Genomic DNA, 19,116 nt, shown 5'->3' on the forward strand with positions numbered 1-19,116 from the left:
TGAAGCCCGAGCCTCAGCTCCCAGCCCCACCCACCCCATTGGGGGAGCAGACAAGCCTCTTGGGCTGGTGAGTACCAGTCGGCCCTTCCTCTGTGCCAGAATCTCTCCACTTTGCCCTCTGCACCCCTGTTGCTGTGCTCTCCTCTGTGGCTGCTAACCCCCCCCCCAACCGCCACCTGCAGTCTCTGCCTGCGAAGGGGTTTCCTAGTGTGTGGAAACCTTTCCTCCTTCACAGCTCCCTCCCACTGGTGCAGGTCCCATCCCTATCCTTTTGTCTCTGTTTATTCTTTTTTCTTTTGCCCTACCCAGGTACGTGGGGGATTTCTTGCCTTTTGGGAGGTCTGAGGTCTTCTGCCAGCGTTCAGTAGGTGTTCTGTAGGAGTTGTTCCACGTGTAGATGTATTTCTGGTGTATCTGTGGGGAGGAAGGTGATCTCCACGTCTTACTCTTCTGCCATCTTCCCGGAAGTCCTTCTGCAATTTAAATTGAGATCAGCAACTTAAAATTTAAAAATGTATATCTGTGTGTTTATATATGTGCATATAGCTATATATAAACCTCATGGTAATAACAAAACAAAAATCTATGATAGACATACAAAAAAAAGAGAAAAAAATCCCAACATAACACTAAAGATAGTCCTCAAGCCACAGGTGAAGAGAACAAAAGAAGAAAGAACACAAAAATAACTACAACAACAACCACAAAACAATTGACAAAATGGCAATAAGTACATACCTATCAATAATTACTTTAAATGTACATGAACTAAATGCTCTAATCAAAAGACACAGAGTGGCTGAATGGATAAAAAAGCAAGATCCACATATATGTTTCCTACAAGACACTCATTTCAAATCAAAAGGCACACACAGACTGAAAGTGAGGGGATGGAAAAGGTATTCCATGCAAGTGTAAATGAAAAGAAAGCTGGAGTAGCAATAATTAGACAAAATAGCCTTTAAAACAAAGACTGTAAAAAGACTGAAGAATTTTACAATGATTGAGGGCGAAGAAGAAGATATAACAATTTTAAATATATAAGCACCCAACATAAATACCTAAATACATAGAGCAAATATTAACAAACATAATTAGAGAGATTGACAGTAGCACAATAATAGCAGAGGACTTTAACACTCAACTTACATCAATGGAGAGATCATCCAGACAGAAAATCAATAAGGAAACATTGGTCTTAAATGACACACTAGACCAAATAGACTTAATAGATATACATAAAACACTCCATCGAAAAGCAGAAGAATACACATTCCTTTCAAGTATTCATGGAACATTCTCCAGGATAGATCACATGTTAGGTGACAAAATAAGTCTCAGTAAATTTAAGAAAAATGAAATCATATCAAGTGTATTTTCTGACCATAATGTTATGAGACTAGAATCAACTACAAGAAAAAAACTGCAAAATACACAAACACATGAAGGCTAAACAATATGCTACTAAACAACAAATGGATTACTGAAGAAATCAAAGAGGAAATCAAAAAATACTTGTAGGCAAACAAAAATGAAACACAACAGTCCAAAATCTATGGGATGCAGCAAAAGCATTTCAAAGATTGCAATTTATAGCAATACAAGCCTACCTTAGGAAACAAGAAAAAATTGAAAAAAAACCCCACCCAAAACCAAAACCTAACAAACAACCCTCCCCCCAAAAAACCAACAAAAAACCCAACTTAACCTTACACCTAACAGAATTTGAAAAAGAAGAATGAAGAAAACCCAAAGTTAACAGTAGGAAAGAAAACGTAAAGATCACAGGAGAAATAAATGAAATAGAGATCAAAAAAAAAAAAAAAAAAAACACCCCACAACAATACAAGAAAAAAAAGATCAGTGAATCTAAGAGCAATTGTCTTGAAAATATAAACAAAATTGATAAACCTTTAGCCAGATTCACTATGAAAAAAATGAGAAAAAGACAGAGGGTTCAAATCAATATAATCAGAAATGAAAAATGAGAGGTTACAAACACCACAGAAATACAAAGAATCATGAGAGAGTTCTATAAATGATTGTATGCCAATAAAATGGACAAACAAGAAGTAATGGACAAATTCCAAGAAATGTAGAACCTCCCAAGACTGAACCTGGAAAAAATAGAAAACATGAACAGAAAAATTACCAGTAATGAAATTAAAATAGTAATAAAAAATCCAACAAACTAAAGTCCAGGACCAGGTCCTTCACAGGTAAACTCTACCAAACATTTAGAAAAGAGTTAGCACCTATCCTTCACAAACTATTCCAAAAAGTTTCAGAGAGAGAAACACTTTTGAACACATTCTAAAAGGCCAATATTACACTATACCAAAGCCAGACCAAGATATAATAAAAAAGACTACTGACTAATATCACTGATGTACATAAATGCAAAATTCTCAAGAAAATATTAGTAAACCGTATTCAACAATACATTAAAAGGATCATACATCTTCATCAAGTGGGATTTATCTCAGGGATGCAAGAATGGTTCAAATCCACAAATCAATCGCTGTGAAACACCACATTAACAAAGTGAGGAACTCACCAAGAAGGAAAGAGAGAGGACCCAAAGAAAGAAAATAAGAAAATGAAAGAAGAGAAATAACAACCAATACCGTAGAAATACCCAAAAAATAAAAGAGAATACTATGAACAATTATATGTTAACAAATTGGACAACCTAGAAGAAATGGAAAAGTTTCTAGAAACATACAGCCTGCCAAAACTGAATCAAAAGGAAATAGATAATTGAACAGACCAATCACTAGAAGTGAAATAGAATCTGTAATAATAATTTAAAAAAACCCAAACCTCCCTGCAAACAAAAGTCCAGGACCAGATGGCTCCACTGGGGAATTCTATAAACATACAAAGAAGAATATATACCAATCCTTCTCAACCTCTTCCAAAAGACTGAAAAGAAGGGAACACTCCTGCAGTCATTCTATGAAGCCACCATAACCCTGACACTAAAACCAGACAAAGACACTACCAAAAAGAAAATTATAGGCCAATATCTTTGATGGATATAGATGCAAAAGTCCTCAACAAAATATTAGTAAACCAAATCCAACAACATATAAAAATCCTTTTTCATATACCATGATCAAGCTGGATTCATCCCAGGGTCACAAGGATGGTTCCACATATGTAAATCAATCAATGTGATACACCATTATCAACAGAAGAAAAGACAAAAACCACATGATCATTTCAATAGATGCAGAAAAAGCATCTGATAAAATTCAACATCCTTTCATAAAAAATACTCACACCAAAGTGGGTATAGAGCATAATTCAGAATAATAAAAGCTATTTATGACAAAAATACAGCCAACATAATACTCAGTGGTGAAAAGTTGAAAGCCTTCTCACTAGATTCAAGGAACGACACAAGGATACCCACTCTCATGATTTCTATTCAATATAGTGTCAAATTTCTGAGCCACAGCAGTCAGACAAGACAAGGAAATTAAAGGTATCCAAATTGGAAGGGAAGAGGTGAAATTGTCATTATATGCAGATGATATGATGCATATACACATATAGAAAACCCTAAAGACTCCACACAAAAATTACTAGAATTGATCAATGAGTTCAGCAAGGTAGCAGGATACAAGATTAACATACAGAAATTGGTTGCATTTCTTTTCACTAACAATGAAATATCAGAAGAAGAAAGTTAAAAAAAAATCCCCTTTAAAATTGCACCAAACAAACAAAATAGTACTTAGGCATAAACCTGACCAAGGAGGTGAAAGACTTATATCCCAAAAACTATAAAATATTTTTAAAGGAAATTGAAGATGATTAGAAGAAATAGAAATATATCCCATGATCCTGGAATGAAAGAATTAATATTATTAAAATGGCCATACTATCCAAAGCAATCTACAGGTTTAATACAATCCCTATCAAATTACCCATGACATCTTTCAATGAACTAGAACAAATAACCCTAAAATTTATGTGGAACCACAAAAAGACCCAGAATTGCCAAAGTAATCCTGAGGAAAAAGGAAGAGAGCTAGAGGCATAACCTCACAGACTTCAGACAATGCTACAAAGCTACAGCAATCAAAACTGCATGGTATTGGCACAAAAAGAGACATATAGATCACTGCAATAGAAGAGAGAGCTCAGAAATAAACCCACACACCTATGGTCAATTAATCTTTGACAAAGGAGGCAAGAAAATACAATGGAGAAAAGACAGTCTCTTCATGAAGTGGTGGTGGGAAAGCTGAATAGCTGCATGTAAATAAATGAACTTAGAACACATCCTCAAACCATACACAAAAATAAACTCAAAATGGCTTAAAGGATTAATTATAAGACATGACACCATAAAACTCCCAGAAGAGAACATAGGCAGAATACTCTTTGACATAAATTGTAGCAATATTTTTTTGGATCTGTCTCCTAAGGCAAAAGAAATAAAAGCAAAAATAAACAAATGAGACCTAATCAAAGGAAACAAAACAATAAGACAACCTACAGACTGGGAAAATATTTGCAAGTGATGCGACTGACAAGGGAATAATCTCCAAAATATACAAACAGCTCATACAACTCAATATCCAAAAAACAAAAAAACCAATCAAAAAAGGACAGAAGACCTAAATTGACATTTCTCCAAAAACAGCATAGAGATGGACAAAAGGCACATGAGAAGATGTTCAATATTGCTAATTATTAGAGAAATGCAAATCAAAACTACAATGAGATATCACTTCACACCAGTCTGAATGGTCATCATCAAAAAGTCTATAAATAATAAGTGCTGGAGAAGGTGTGGAGGAAAGGGAATTCTCCTACACTGTTGGTAGGAATGTAAATTTGTGCAGCTACTATAGAGAATAGTATGGATGTTCCTCAAAATACTAAAAATAGAGTTGCCATATGATCCAGCAATCCCACTCCTGGGCATATATCCAAAGAAAACTCTAATTTGAAAAGATACATGCACCCCAATGTTCATAGCAGCACTATTTACAATAGCCAAGACATGGAAGCAACCTAAATGTCCATCACTAGATGAATGGATAAAGAAGATATGGTATATATGTATACCATGAAATATTACCCAGACATAAAAAAGAATAAAATAATGTAATTTGCAGCAACGTGAATGAGCCTATAGATTATCATACTAAGTGAAGTCAGAGAAAGACAAATATCACATGATATCACTTATATGTGGAATCTAAAAAAAAGACACAAATGAACTTATTTACAAAACAGAAACTGACTCACAGACACAGAAAACAAACTTATGGTTACCAAAGGGGAAAGGAGGAGTGATAAGTTAGGAGTTTGGGATTAACAAATACACACTATTATATATAAGGTAGAAAAACAACCAGGACCTACTCTATGGAACAGGGAACTATATTCAATATCTTGTAATAACCTATAATGGAATAGAATCTGATAAAGAATAACATATATATACAAAAACTGAATCACCCTGCTGTACACCAGAAACTATCACAACACTGTAAATCAACTCTACTTAAAAAAAAAGAAATTGAAGAATAAAAATCATATGATCATCTTAATAGATGCAGAAAAAGGTTTTGACAAAATTCAACATCCACTTACAATTAAAAACTCTCCACAAACTGGGTATAGAAGGAACATACCTCATCATAATAAAGCCCATATATGATAAACCCACAGCTAACAGCCTACTAAAAAGTGAAGAGCTAAAAGCATTTCCTCTAAGATCAGGAACAAGACAAGGATGCCCATTCTTGCCACTTTTCTTCAACATAATATTGGAAGTCCTAGCCGTAGCAATCAGACAAGAAAAAGAAGCAAATGGAATCCAAATTGAAAAGAAAGAAGTAAAATTGTCACTATTTGCAGATGATGTGGTACTAAACATAGAAAATCTTAAAGGCAGCACCAAAAACTACTATAACTCATCAATGAATTCAGTAATGTTTCAGGATACAAAATTAATATACAGAAATCTGTTACATTTCTACACATTAAGAACAAACTATCAGAAAGAGAAGTTAGGAAAACAATCCCATTTACCATCCATCAAAAAAAAAACCTAATTAAGGAGGTTAAAACTCCTTAATTGGAGTTGGAAAACTGGACAACTTTAAGACATTAAAGCATTGGAAAACACTAAGACACTGAAGAAAAAAACTGAAGAGGACAAAAAAGATGACAAGTGATACTGTGTCCATGGATTGGAAGGATTAACATTGTAAAAATGATCATACTACCTAAGGCAATGTACAGATTCAATGCAATCCCTATCAAAATATCAGTGCTATTTTTCATAGAAGTAGAAAAAAAATTCTAAAGTGTGTATGAAAACACAAAAGATCTTAAATAGCCAAAGCAATCTTGAGAAAAGCCTCAGAGCTGGAGGTATCATGCTCCCTTCAGACTATATTACAAAGCTACAGTCATCAATACAGTATGGTACTGGCACAAAAACGGATACATAGATCAATGGGTTAGAATAGACAGCCTGGAATGAACCCATGCACTTCTGGTCTATTAATCTATGACAAAGAAGGCAAGAATATACAATGGGGAAAAGACAGTCTCTTCAATAAGTGATGCTAGGAATACTGGACAGCCACATGTAAAATAATGAAATTAAAACATTTTCTCACAGCATATAGGAAAATAACTTCAAAATGGATTAAAGACCTAAATGTAAGACTGGAATCAATAAAACTCCTAAAAGAAAACATAAGCAGAATACTATAAAGAAGATGTGGTACATATATATGCAGTAGAATACCACTCAGCCATAAAAAAAGAATGAAATTTTGCTGTTTGCAACCAAATGGATGGACCTGGAGGGTATTATGCTTAGTGAAATAAGTCAGACAGAGAAAAACAAATACTGTATGATATCAGTTGTATGTGGAATCTCAAAAAAATAAAACAAACAAATGAATATAATAAAACAAATAGACTCACATATATAGAGAACAAAATAGTGGTTTCCAGTGGGGAGACGGAAGGAGGAGGGGCAAGATAAGGGTAGGGAATTAGGAGACACAAACTACTAGGTATAAAATAAATAAGATACAAGGATGCTATGTACAGCACTAGGAATATAGTTATTATTTTATAAAAACTTTGAATGGAGTATAAATGGAAAAATTATGAACCACTATGTTATATACCTGAAAGTAATATAATATTGTAAATCAACTATACCTCAATTAAAAAAACATGAAAAGTGAAATAAAAGGTATGACTGTAATAAAAACATAAAAAATGAAATAAAAATTTAAAAAACCCACCAAAATTATATTGATTGAATCTTTAACTTCCGGATTCCAAGCATGAAAAGATAAACAACCAAATAGTATTGCTTTCCTTCTAAAAAAAAGAAAAGGTTGCTGGAAATGCTGTTATTCCAGAAATCAAAACTGGCTCTTCTTGGAGACTAATTCTTTTTTTAAAATTAATTAATTAATTTATTTATTTTTGGCCGTGTTGGGTCTTCGTTTCTGTGTGAGGGTTTTCTCTAGTTGCAGCGAGCAGGGGCCACTCTTCATCGCAGTGTGCGGGGGAGACTAATTCTTATATAATTTTCCCAGCTGAGGCAGATCCTGGCAAGGAATTTAGTGACCAGGTATCCTGATCAAGGATGGGCTTTGTAACCCTATTGTGCTGGGCCCATCCTCAGGAGGGTTAAAAAAGAACATTTATGTGTTGAAGCGCCCCTTACTAAATCCCTGCTTTCAGGGAAACCAGAGCGTGAGTAAAGGATAAGTCATGGGTCATGATACAACAAAGGCAGAGAGAAAATAAAACAAGGGCGTCACAGGCACCATCACATGCACTTGCGGAAGTCTGTGGCTTTGGCATCCCTTTTTCAAGTATACTCAGAAATAAACTTAAATATCAAAATAATTTAAAGGTTAATGTCATGAAAAATAAAAGTACATATTCTGATTTGTACCATGGCAAAATTATTACCACCAAAAACAGTAATGAAATCAATTACACAGACTAATAAGAAAAAAATTTTAAGGTAAATATTATTTCCTTCTTTAAACTGACACAATAGTTTCATCTATATTTCCAAGATTGCTGAATAAATTGAATATAAGCGGTCACTGCTACTTATACAAAGATCATATTACAAACTTAAAGAATTTCTAAGATATCTTTTTGATACCTCTGGTTTTGTAATTTACAACAAATTATGGGTTAGTTCTTTGGAACGTCAATTATATTGACTTAATTTTCTATAAGATCAAAATGGGTGTAAATATGTATCTCTATAGTAGTAAATATCACATGTAGCAATTAATATTTTTCTAACTTAAGATGAATTTTCCTCAACACAAGCAAGAACAGCCTCAGAGAGTCCATCAGAATGCATCCTGAAGAGACTGAAAGATTTCCACTTACTTGAGAGAGAAGAACCGGCTCGTGCTGACACATGACTGTGTTCCGGTTGGCTTCCATAAAATACCTCTGTGTGTGTCTCCGTTCCCGTTCCAGCTTCTTCTCCAAGGTCAGCTGGGATGCGGATAAATTATCTACATACTTCATCATGACATCTGATATCATGGAGCTGACTTCTACAATATCTGGGCGGGTTTCTGCATCAGGAGTGAGGCATCTAAGGGAAGATAACCTAATTACAGCCCTCTAGTCAAAATCGGGACCAGGCCACGGGGTGTGATGGGCCAAGTTTAAATTCTGCTGTGTGTCCCCCATGATGTTTGCACCCAAGAGAACCCGGGCAAGGTGGACATCAAGCATAGCTTTGCATCGAAGACCTCTCAAAAGGCATTTGGAAAGTTTGGGGAGGAGAGGGAGCAGCACTGTTCTCTTTGCAGCTAGGCTGGTGGGCAAGGGTTACAGGCTGCACAGGAAGCTGCTCCCAGTCTCAGGATGGGCAGGTGGGGTCTGCATCTTCTTGTGTAAGTGGTTATTTTCTAAAACCACTCCAACTCATTGGCCAGTTAAACAAAGAATGATCCCAATAATATAGGCCCTGATGATCACACCTGATGCACCAAAAGGAAGGCAGGATTCTTGGGGGGTGGGCAGATAACAACATTTTGGCCTTTTCCAGCTGTATAGGGGCAATGTCAACAACTTTGATTAGTGAGAGTCTTATAAAGCATGATGTCATAAAAATAAAATTCAACCCAGTTACTTAGAGGTTTAAGGTGTGCTTCATAATTTTTAACAGTAGATAATTTGACAAATCACATGCTAAAAATTTTCTCGGGGCTTCCCTGGTGGCGCAGTGGTTGAGAGTCCACCTGCCGATGCAGGGGACATGGGTTCGTGCCCCGGTCCGGGAAGATCTCACATGCCGCGGAGCGGCTAGGCCCGTGAGCCATGGCCGCTGAGCCTGTGCTCCGCTACGGGAGAGGCCACAACAGTGAGGCCTGCGTACCGCAAAAAAAAAAAAAAAAATTCTCGAATTTTGGCAGTAGGAAATATCAATCAGCCTGCTAAAGGGAGCATTGTTTCTGTCACAGCTAAACACTAAGAGAAGGCTATTCTAGATGCTTGTGTAACCAATTATCAAGATCACTGGTTAGCATAATTTAAAACATTCTGGTCCTCACTACAATATTTGTCTATCTTTTTAATTCAAAAGCTCTAATTTCAATGAAGTTATGTGTACTTCTCAATAAAATTTAACTTATTTGGACTTTGACTAAAATATCTAATTTTCACATCTTGTATTTGATTTAGCAACCCAAAGTTAATACAACTTTCAACTATACTAATGTCTCCAGGCAAGACTCAAGAATTATTACTCACAATTACTATTAATAACAGAAGTGAAAATAACACTCTAACTTGTTATTTTTCTAATTATTTGTCCTTGAGTTTTCTTTGCATTTATTTATTTATTTTATTTTTCTTTTATTCTAAATTGTAGATGATTTACAATGTTAGAGTAGTTTCAGGTATACAACATAGTGATTGAATATTTTTATAGATTGTATTCCATTTAAAGTTATTATAAAATATTGGCTATAGTCCCTGTGCTGTACAATATATCCTTATATCTATTTCATATCTAGTAGTGTACCTCTTAATCCCCTTCTCTTATCTTGCCTCTCCCCCAACCCCTCTACCCACTGGTTTGTTCACTGTATCTATGAGTCTGTCCTATTTTGTTATATTCATTCGTTTGTTTTACTTTTTAGATTAATATATGTGATAAGATACAGTATTTTTCTTTCTCTGTCTGACTTAGTTCAATTAGCATGATACCCTCTAAGTCCATCCATGTAGTTGCAAATGGCAAAATTTCGTTCTTTTATATGGCTGAGATAATTCCTATGTATTTTATTCTTTGTGAAGCAACCATAAATGGCATTATTTTCTTACATTCTCTTTCTGAGAATTCATTATTATATGTTGTTTAAAAATCAACAGATTTCCATATAATAATGTTGTATCCTGATTTACTGAATCACTTAGTAGTTCTAATGGTTTTTTGGTGGAGAACTTAGGGTTTTATATATATAGTATCATGTCATCTGCAAATAGTGACAATTTTACTTTTTCCCTTCCAATTTGGATGCCTTTTATTTCTTTTTCTTGTCTGACTGCTGTGCCTAGGAATTCCAGTACTATGTTACCTAGAAATGGTAGAAATGGTGAGAGTGGGCATCCTTGTACCTGATTTTAGAGACAATCTAATGATAACCCTGCTGGTATCCTAGGTGGTAGGGCTAGGGTTTTTGTTTTGCTTTTTCTTTTCAGTACGTTAAATATATCATACCACTCCCTGTGGCCTGCAATGTTTCTGCAGAAAAATCAGCTGAAAGCCTTATGGAAGTTCCCTGTAACTGACTGTTTTTCTCTTGCTGCCTTTATTTTATTTTTTTTCTTTTTATTCTTTTTTTCTTTATTGGAGTATAATTGCCTTACAATGGTGTGTTAGTTTCTGCTTTATAACAAAGTGAATCAGCTTTACATATATATATACTTATATCCCCATATCTCCTCCCTCTTGCAACTCCTTCCCACCACACTCCATAACCCACCCCTCTAGGTGGTCACAAAGAACCGAGCTGAAATCCCTGTGCCATATGGCTGCTTCCCAGTAGCTATCTATTTTACATTTGGTAGGGTATCTATGTCCATGTCACTCTCTCACTTCATCCCACCTTACACTTCCCCTTCCCTGTGTCCTCAAGTCCATTCTTTACATCTGTGTCTTTATTCCTGTCCTGTGCCTAGGTTCTTCAAAACCATTTTTCTTTTAGATTCCATACATATCTGTTAGTAAATGGTATTTGTTCTTCTCTTTCTAACTTACTCCACTCTGTATGACATACTCTAGGTCCATCCACTTCATTAAAAATAACTCAATTTCGTTTCTTTTTATGGCTGAGTAATATTCCATTGTATATATGTACCACATCTTCTTTATCCATTCATCTGTTGATGGACACTTAGGTTGCTTCCATGTCCTGGCTATTGTAAATAGAGCTGCAATGAACATTGTGGCACACGACACTTTTTGAACTATGGTTTTTTCAGGGTATGTGCCCAGTAGCGGGATTGCTGGGTCATATGGTAGTTCTATTTTCAGTTTTTTAAGGAACCTCCATACTGTTCTCCATACTGGCTGTATCAATTTACATTCCCACCAACAGTGCAAGAGGGTTCCCTTTTCTCCACACCCTCTCCAGCATTTATTATTTGTAGATTTTTTGATTATGGCCATTCAGACTGGTGTGAGGTGACACATTATTGTAGTTTTGATTTGCATTTCTCTAATGATTAGTGATGTTGAGCATTATTTCATGTGTTTGTTGGCAATCTGTATATCTTCTTTGGAGAAATGTCTATTTAGGACTTCTGCCCATGTTTGGATTGGGTTGTTTGTTTTTTGATATTGAACTGCATGAGCTGCTTGTATATTTTGGAGATTAAACCCTGTCAGTTGCTTCATTTGCAAATATTTTCTCCCATTCTGAGGGTTGTCGTTTTGTCTTGTTTATTGTTTCCTTTGCTGTGCAAAAGCTTTTAAGTTTCATTAGGTCCCATTTGTTTATTTTTGTTTTTATTTCCATTTCTCTAGGAGGTGGGTCAAAGTAGATCTTGCTGTGATTTACGTCATAGACTGGTCTGCCTATGCTTTCCTCTACGAGTTTTAAAGTGTCTGGCCTGACATTAAGGTTTTTAATCCATTTTGAGTTTATTTTTCTGTATGGTGTTAGGAAGTGTTCTAATTTCATTCTTTTACATGTAGCTGTCCAGTTTTCCCAGCACCACTTATTGAAGAGGCTGTCTTTTCTCCATTGTATACTCTTGCCTCCTTTATCAAAGATAAGGTGAACATATTGTGGGGGTTTATCTCTGGGCTTTCTATCCTGTTCCATTGATCTATATTTCTGTTTTTTTTTTGTCAGTACCATAATGTCTTGATTACTGTAGCTTTATAGTATAGTCTGAAGTCCGGGAGCCTGATTCCTCCAGCTCCATCTTTCTTTCTCAAGACTGCTTTGGCTATTCGGGGTCTTTTGTATTTCCATAGAAATTGTGAAATTTTTTGTTCTAGTTCTGTGAAAAATGCCGTTGGTAATTTGATAGGGACTGCATTGAATCCATAGATTGCTTTGGGTAGTATAGTCATTTTCACAATATTGATTCTTCCAATCCAAGAACATGGTATATCTCTCCATCTATTTGTATCATCTTTAACTTCTTCCATCAGTGTCTTATAGTTTTCTGCATACAGGACTTTTGTCTCTGAAGGTAGGTTTATCCCTAGGTATTTTATTATTTTTGTTGCAGTGGTAAATGGGAGTGCTTCCTTAACTTCTCTTTCGATTTTTCATCATTAGTGAATAGGAATGCAAAAGATTTCTGTGCATTAATTTTGTATCCTGCTACTTTACCAAATTCATTGATTAGCTCTAGTAGTTTTCTGGTAGCATCTTTAGGATTCTCTATATATAGTATCATGTCATCTGCAAACAGTGACAGCTTTACTTCTTTTTGATTTGGATTCCTTTTATTTCTTTTTCTTCTCTGATTGCTGTGGCTAAAACGTCCAAAATTATGTTGAATAATAGTGGTGAGAGTGGACAACCTTGTCTTCTTCCTGATCTTAGAGGAAATGGTTTCAGTTATTCACCATTGAGAAAGATGTTGTCTGTGGGTTTGTCATATATGGCCTTTATTATGTTGAGGTAAGTTCCCTCTATGCCTGCTCTCTGGAGGGTTTTTATCATAAATGGGTGTTGAATTTTGTCAAGAGCTTTACTGCATCTATTGAGATGATCATATGGTTTTTATCCTTCAATTTATTAATATGGCTTACCACATTGATTGATTTGCATATATTGAAGAATCCTTGCATTCCTGGGATAAACTCCACTTGATCATGGTGTATGCTCCTGTTAATGTGCAGTTGGATACTGTTTTCTAGTATTTTGTTGAGGATTTCTGCATCTACGTTCATCAGTGATACTGGCCTGTAGTTTTCTTTCTTTGTGACATCTTTGTCTGGTTTTGGTATCAGGATGATGGTGGCCTCGTAGAATGAGTTTGGGAGTGTTCCTCCCTCTGCTATATTTTGGAAGAGTTTGAGAAGGATAGGTATTAGCTCTTCTCTAAATGTTTGATAGAATTCGCCTGTGAAGCCATCTGGTCCTGGGTTTTTGTTTGTTGTAAGATTTTTAATCACAGTTTCAATTTCAGTGCTTGTGATTGGTCTGTTCATATTTTCTATTTCTTCCTGATTCAGTCTTGGCAGGTTGTGCACTTCTAAGAATTTGTCCATTTCTTCCAGGTTGTCCATTTTATTGGCATAGAGTTGCTTGTAGTAATCTTATCATCTTTTGTATTTGTGCAGTGTCAGTTGTTACTTCTCCTTTTTCATTTCTAATTCTATTGATTTGAGTTTTCTCTGGTTTTTTCTTGATGAGACTGGCTAATGGTTTATCAATTTTGTTTATCTTCTCAAAGAACCAGCTTTTAGTTTTATTGATCTTTGCTATCATTTCCTTCATTTATTTTTCATTTATTTCTGATCTGATGTCTATTTCTTTCCTTCTGCTAACTTTAGGGTTTTTCTGCTCTTCTTGTTGCTTTAGGTGTTAGGTTTGGTTGTTTACTTGAGAGGTTTCTTGTTTCTGGAGTAGGATCATATTGCTATAAACTTCCCTCTTAGAACTGCTTTTGCTGCATCCCATAGATTTTGGGTCATCAGGTTTTCATTGTCATTTGTTTCTAGGTATCTCTCAATTTCCTCTTTGATTTCTTCAGTAATTTATTGGTTATTTAGTAGTGTACGGTTTAGCCTCCATCTGTTTGTATTTTATAGATTTTTTTCCTGTAATTTGTATCTAGTCTCATAGCGTTGTGGTTGGAATAGATACTTGACACAATTTCAATTTTCTTAAATTTACAAAGGCTTGATCTGTGACCCAAGATATGATCTATCCTGGAGAACATTCCTTGAGCACTTGAGAAGAAAGTGTATTGTGTTATTTTTGGATGGAATGTCCTATAAACATCAATTAAGGGCATCTTGTGTAATGTATCATTTAAAGCTTGTGTTTTCTTATTTATTTTCATTTTGGATGATCTGTCCATTGGTGAAAATGGGGTGTTAAAGTCCCATACTATGATTGTGTTTCTGTCAGTTTCCCGTTTTATGATTGTTAGCATTTGCCTTATGTATTGAGGTGCTCCGATGTGGGGGCACATATATTTATAATTGCTATATCTTCTCTTGGATTGATCCCTTGATCACTATGTAGTATCCTTCTTTGTCTCTTCTAATAGTCTTTATTTTAAAATCTATTTTGTCTGATATGAGAATTGCCACTCCAGCTTTCTTTTGATTTCCATTTGCATGGAATATCTTTTTCCATCCCCTCACTTTCAGTCTGTATGTGTCCCTAAGTCTGAAGTGGGTCTCCTGTAGACAGCATGTATATGGGTCTTCTTTTTGTATGCATTCAGCCAGTCTATGTCTTTTGGTCGGAGCATTTAATACATTTACATTTATGTAGTTTTCAATATGTATGTTCCTATTACCATTTTCTTAATTGCTTTGTGTTTGTTATTGTAGGCCTCTTCCTTCTCTTGTGTTTCCCGCCTAGAGAAGTTCCCTTAGCATTTGTAAAGCTAAAGTTGTAAAGCTGGTTTCGTGGTGCTGAATTCTGTCAGCTTTTGTTTGTTTGTAAAGGTGTTAATTTCTCCATTAAATCTGCATGAGATGCTTGCTGGGTAGAGTAATCTTTGTTGTAGGTTTTTCCCTTTCTTCACTTTAAATATGTCTTGCCAGTCCCTTCTGGCTTGCAGAGTTTCTGCTGAAAGATCAGCTGTTAACCTTATGGGGATCCCCTTGTATGTTATTTGTTGTTTTTCACTTGTTGCTTTTAATATTTTTTCTTTGTATTTAATTCTTGATAGTTTGATTAATAAGTGTCTTGGCATGTTTCTCCTTGGATTTACCCTGTATGGGATTCCCTGCACTTCTTGGACTTGACATTTCCTTTCCCATATTAGGGAAGTGTTCAACTATAATCTCTTCAAATATTTTCTCAGTCCCTTTCTTTTTCTCTTCTTCTTCTGGGACCCCTATAATTTGAATGTTGGTACATTTAATGTTGTCCCAGAGGTCTCTAAGACTATCCTCAAATCTTTTCATTCTTTTTCCTTTATTCTGCTCTGCAGTACTTATTTCCACTATTTTATCTTGCACGTCACTTATTCGTTCTTCTGCCTCAGTTATTCTGCTACTCATTCCTTCTAAAAAAATTTAATTTATTTATTGTGTTCTTCATCATTGTTTGTTTGCTCTTTAGTTCTTCTAGGTCATTGTTAAATGTTTCCTGTATTTTCTCCATTGTACTTCCAAGATTTTAGATCATCTTTACCATCATTACCCTGAATTCTTTTTCAAGTAGACTGCCTATTTCCTCTTCATTTGTTTGGTCTGGTGGGTTTTTACCTTGCTCCTTCATCTGCTGTGTGTTTCTCTGTCTTCTCATTTTGCTTTTCTTACTGTGTTTGGGATCTCCTTTTCACAGACTGTATGTTTGTAGTTCCTGTTGTTTTTGCTGTCTGCCCCCAGTGGCTAAGTTTGGTTCAGTGGGTTGTATAGGCTTCCTGTTTAAGGGGACTGGTGCCTGTATTCTGGTGCATGAGGCTGGATCTTGTCTTTCTGGTGGGCAGGACCACGTCCAGTGGTGTGTTTTGGGGTTCCTGTGACTTTATTATGATTTTAGGCAGCCTCTCTGCTAATGGGTGGGGATGTGTTCCCTTCTTGCTAGTTGTTTGGCATAGGGTGTCCAGCACTGTAGCTTGTGGATTCTTGAGTGAAGCTGGGTCTTAGCATTTACATGGAGATCTTTGGGAGAGCTTTCACTGTTTGATATTATGTGGAGCTGGGAAGCCTCTGGTGGACCAATGTCCTGAACTCAGCTCTCCCACCTCAGAGGCACAGGCCTGACACCCGGCCAGAGCAATAAGATCCTGTCAGCCACACGGCTCAAAGAAATGGGAGAAAAAAGAAAGAAAGAAAAATAAATAAATAAAATACAGTTATTAAAATAAAAAATTAAAAAAATATTAATAATGAAAAAATAAAAAGTAATAAAAAAAGAAAAGAAAGAAAGAGGAGAGCAACCAAAGCAAAAAACAAATCCACCAATGATAACAAGCATGAAAAACTATACTAAAAAAGAAAAAAAAAACGAACTGACAGAACCCTAGGACAAATGGTAAAAGCAAAGCTATACAGACAAAATCACACAAAGAAGCATACACATACACACTCACAAAAAGAGAAAAAGGAAAAAAAAATCTATATATATATAAATTTTAAAAAAGAAAACATAAAGGAAGAGAGCCACTAAGTCAATAAACAAATCTACCTATGATAATAAACTCTAAATACTAAACTAAGATAAACATAAAACCAGAAAGAAATTATATACAGAAAGCAAACCCCAAGTCTACAATTGCTCTTAAAGTCCACCACCTCAAATTTGGGATTATTTCTTGTCTATTCACGTATTCCAGTGATGCAGAGTATATCAAGTTGGCTGTGGAGATTTATTCCACTGCTCCTGAGGCTGCTGGGAGAAATTTCCCTTTCTCTTCTTTGTTGACACAGCTCTTGGGGTTTGGCTTTGGATTTGACCCTGCCTCTGCATATAAGTTGCCTGAGTGTGTCTGTTCCCACCACACAGAACGGGTTTAAAGTAGCAGCTGATTATGGGGCTCTGGCTCACTCAGGCCAGGGGGTAGGGATGGGTACGAAATGGAGGGCGAACCTGTGGCAGCAGAGGCCAGCATGATGTTGCAACAGCCTGAGGCACACCATGCGTTCTCCTGGGGAAGTTGTCCCTGGATCACAGGACCCTGGCAGTGGCAGGCTGCACAGTTTCCTGGGAGGGGAGGTGTGGATAGTGACCTGTGCTTGCACACAGGCTTCTTGTGCAGAGAAGGTGCAAGCTAGGGCTTCTCCTCTGCTCAGTCAGTGGCCATCACCACCCTGTCAAGGGTGCGGTGAGAACCACAGGGGCTGGAGCAGGAGCCCTGAAGAATTTGGGTTTCTTCCAGGTGTGATGGCAGTCTCAGCCTTGGTTTGGGGTATAGATTCAGGGCCTGAGGGCTTAAGGCTGTACTTCTTTTCTGATTTCACTTTATCCCTGATGTGCTTGCTTGGCTAGAGGCTGGGTTGTGGCTGGAGGGGTTGGTATCACACTACTGAGCTGAGTTTGCTCCCTCCCAAGAGTGCACAGGGACACATGTGCTGGCAATGGCTGCCTATGCCCTGGTCAGAGGCAGGGCTGGGATCCAAGCCAGCTCTGTTCCCTCCAAGTGTGCAAACTCTTGTAGTTAGTGGCACACTCTGCCTTAGTGGAGAGCAGTGTTGGAGCAAGAGGGGCTACAGCAGGAGCCAGGTGAGGGGTGGGCGGGGGGTGTAATGCAGTAGCCCTGGCTAGCTGGTCAGAGCCCCTGGCAGTTTTCAATGTGCTGCCTCCACACTTTGACTGGGAGCAAGCAAGTCTGTGTGCTCTTCAACAGCAGAGGCCCAGTTTCTTATAGCCCTTTGGTAAGCCCCACTGGGTTTCAAACCAGGTAAGGGGCTTGTCTTCCCAGTGTTGTATCCCAGGGCTGGGCTGTCCAATGTGTGGCTGGAATCCCTCACTCCCCAGGGAGGATCCCTGAGCCTGTGATGTCCCCTCCTCTCCTGTGTCCCTGCTAAGGGTGAAGGTCCCGACCACATCATTCTCCCTTCCTACCGGACTCCGTGTGGATCTTTCTTTACAGCCTTGGTTGCAGAAGAGCTGTTCTGCTTGTCCCCAGGTTGATTTCAACAAGAGCTGTTGTTTGGATGAGTGGAGGTGAGCCCAGCATCCTCCTAATCTGCAACTTTGATCTCTCTCTCCTTTCTTGACTTTAATAACCATGAGTATAATATGCACGTCTTAATCAAATTTTAAGTCATTATCATTTCATGCTTTATCTTTATGCTATTTTTTTTCAAGTTCTAACAAAGGGGGCTTGCACTATGGTTATGACAGACATATTTGCTGAATTCTTACTTAACAAAGTTCAGTCTATGCATTTATTATATACAAAATAAGGCAAGAGATTGAGGAGACAGGGCCAACTACATAATTTGGGGGGTGTCCCACATAATTGTGAGGCCCCAGCAGGGAGTGAGGAAGTCAATCTCCCCTTCCCATAGTCCAGCATCCCAGTTGATGGTAGATAAGAAACCCCCCAAGATATTGCAACCTCCATGACAGCAGTATGCAATTGGTACCTGGATTAGAGGCCAGCAAGAGGCCCCCACTGAATCACCCTCCAAACAAGCCAGGGTGCCACCAGCCTGGTCAGGGATGGCCTCTTCTTTGTCCTACCCCAGATACAACAGGGCACCTACTCCACCCTGACCATCTCCTTGCCTGCCTCCATATCCTATGGGGGGTGAGGCATAAAGGTGGAACACAGTCCTCCTTTGCTGACACACCCAATCACCATACCAGGTAGAGGGCAGCAGCAATGGGACAGGGACAGGAAGGTGGAGCTGGAGGCCAGGCAGAGGCCCAGAGGGCTGGAATCAGGTGGCTGAGAACTTAAGCCAGGGAG

The 19,116-nt window shown here is 37.3% G+C and overlaps 1 protein-coding gene across 1 annotated transcript in view; it reads right to left on the reverse strand.

Annotated features, from left to right (window-relative positions):
• The window catches only part of NEK10 (NIMA related kinase 10), a 325,535-nt gene that overhangs the window by 139,776 nt on the left and 166,643 nt on the right, over positions 1-19,116 (reverse strand). The window contains exon 27 of the mRNA XM_033864502.2: positions 8,416-8,629. Within this exon, the coding sequence (XP_033720393.1) occupies positions 8,416-8,629 (214 nt within the window). The remainder of the gene's footprint in view (positions 1-8,415; positions 8,630-19,116) is intronic.

Source organism: Tursiops truncatus, chromosome 10, assembly GCF_011762595.2.
Source record: "Tursiops truncatus isolate mTurTru1 chromosome 10, mTurTru1.mat.Y, whole genome shotgun sequence".
Taxonomy (NCBI): domain Eukaryota; kingdom Metazoa; phylum Chordata; class Mammalia; order Artiodactyla; family Delphinidae; genus Tursiops; species Tursiops truncatus.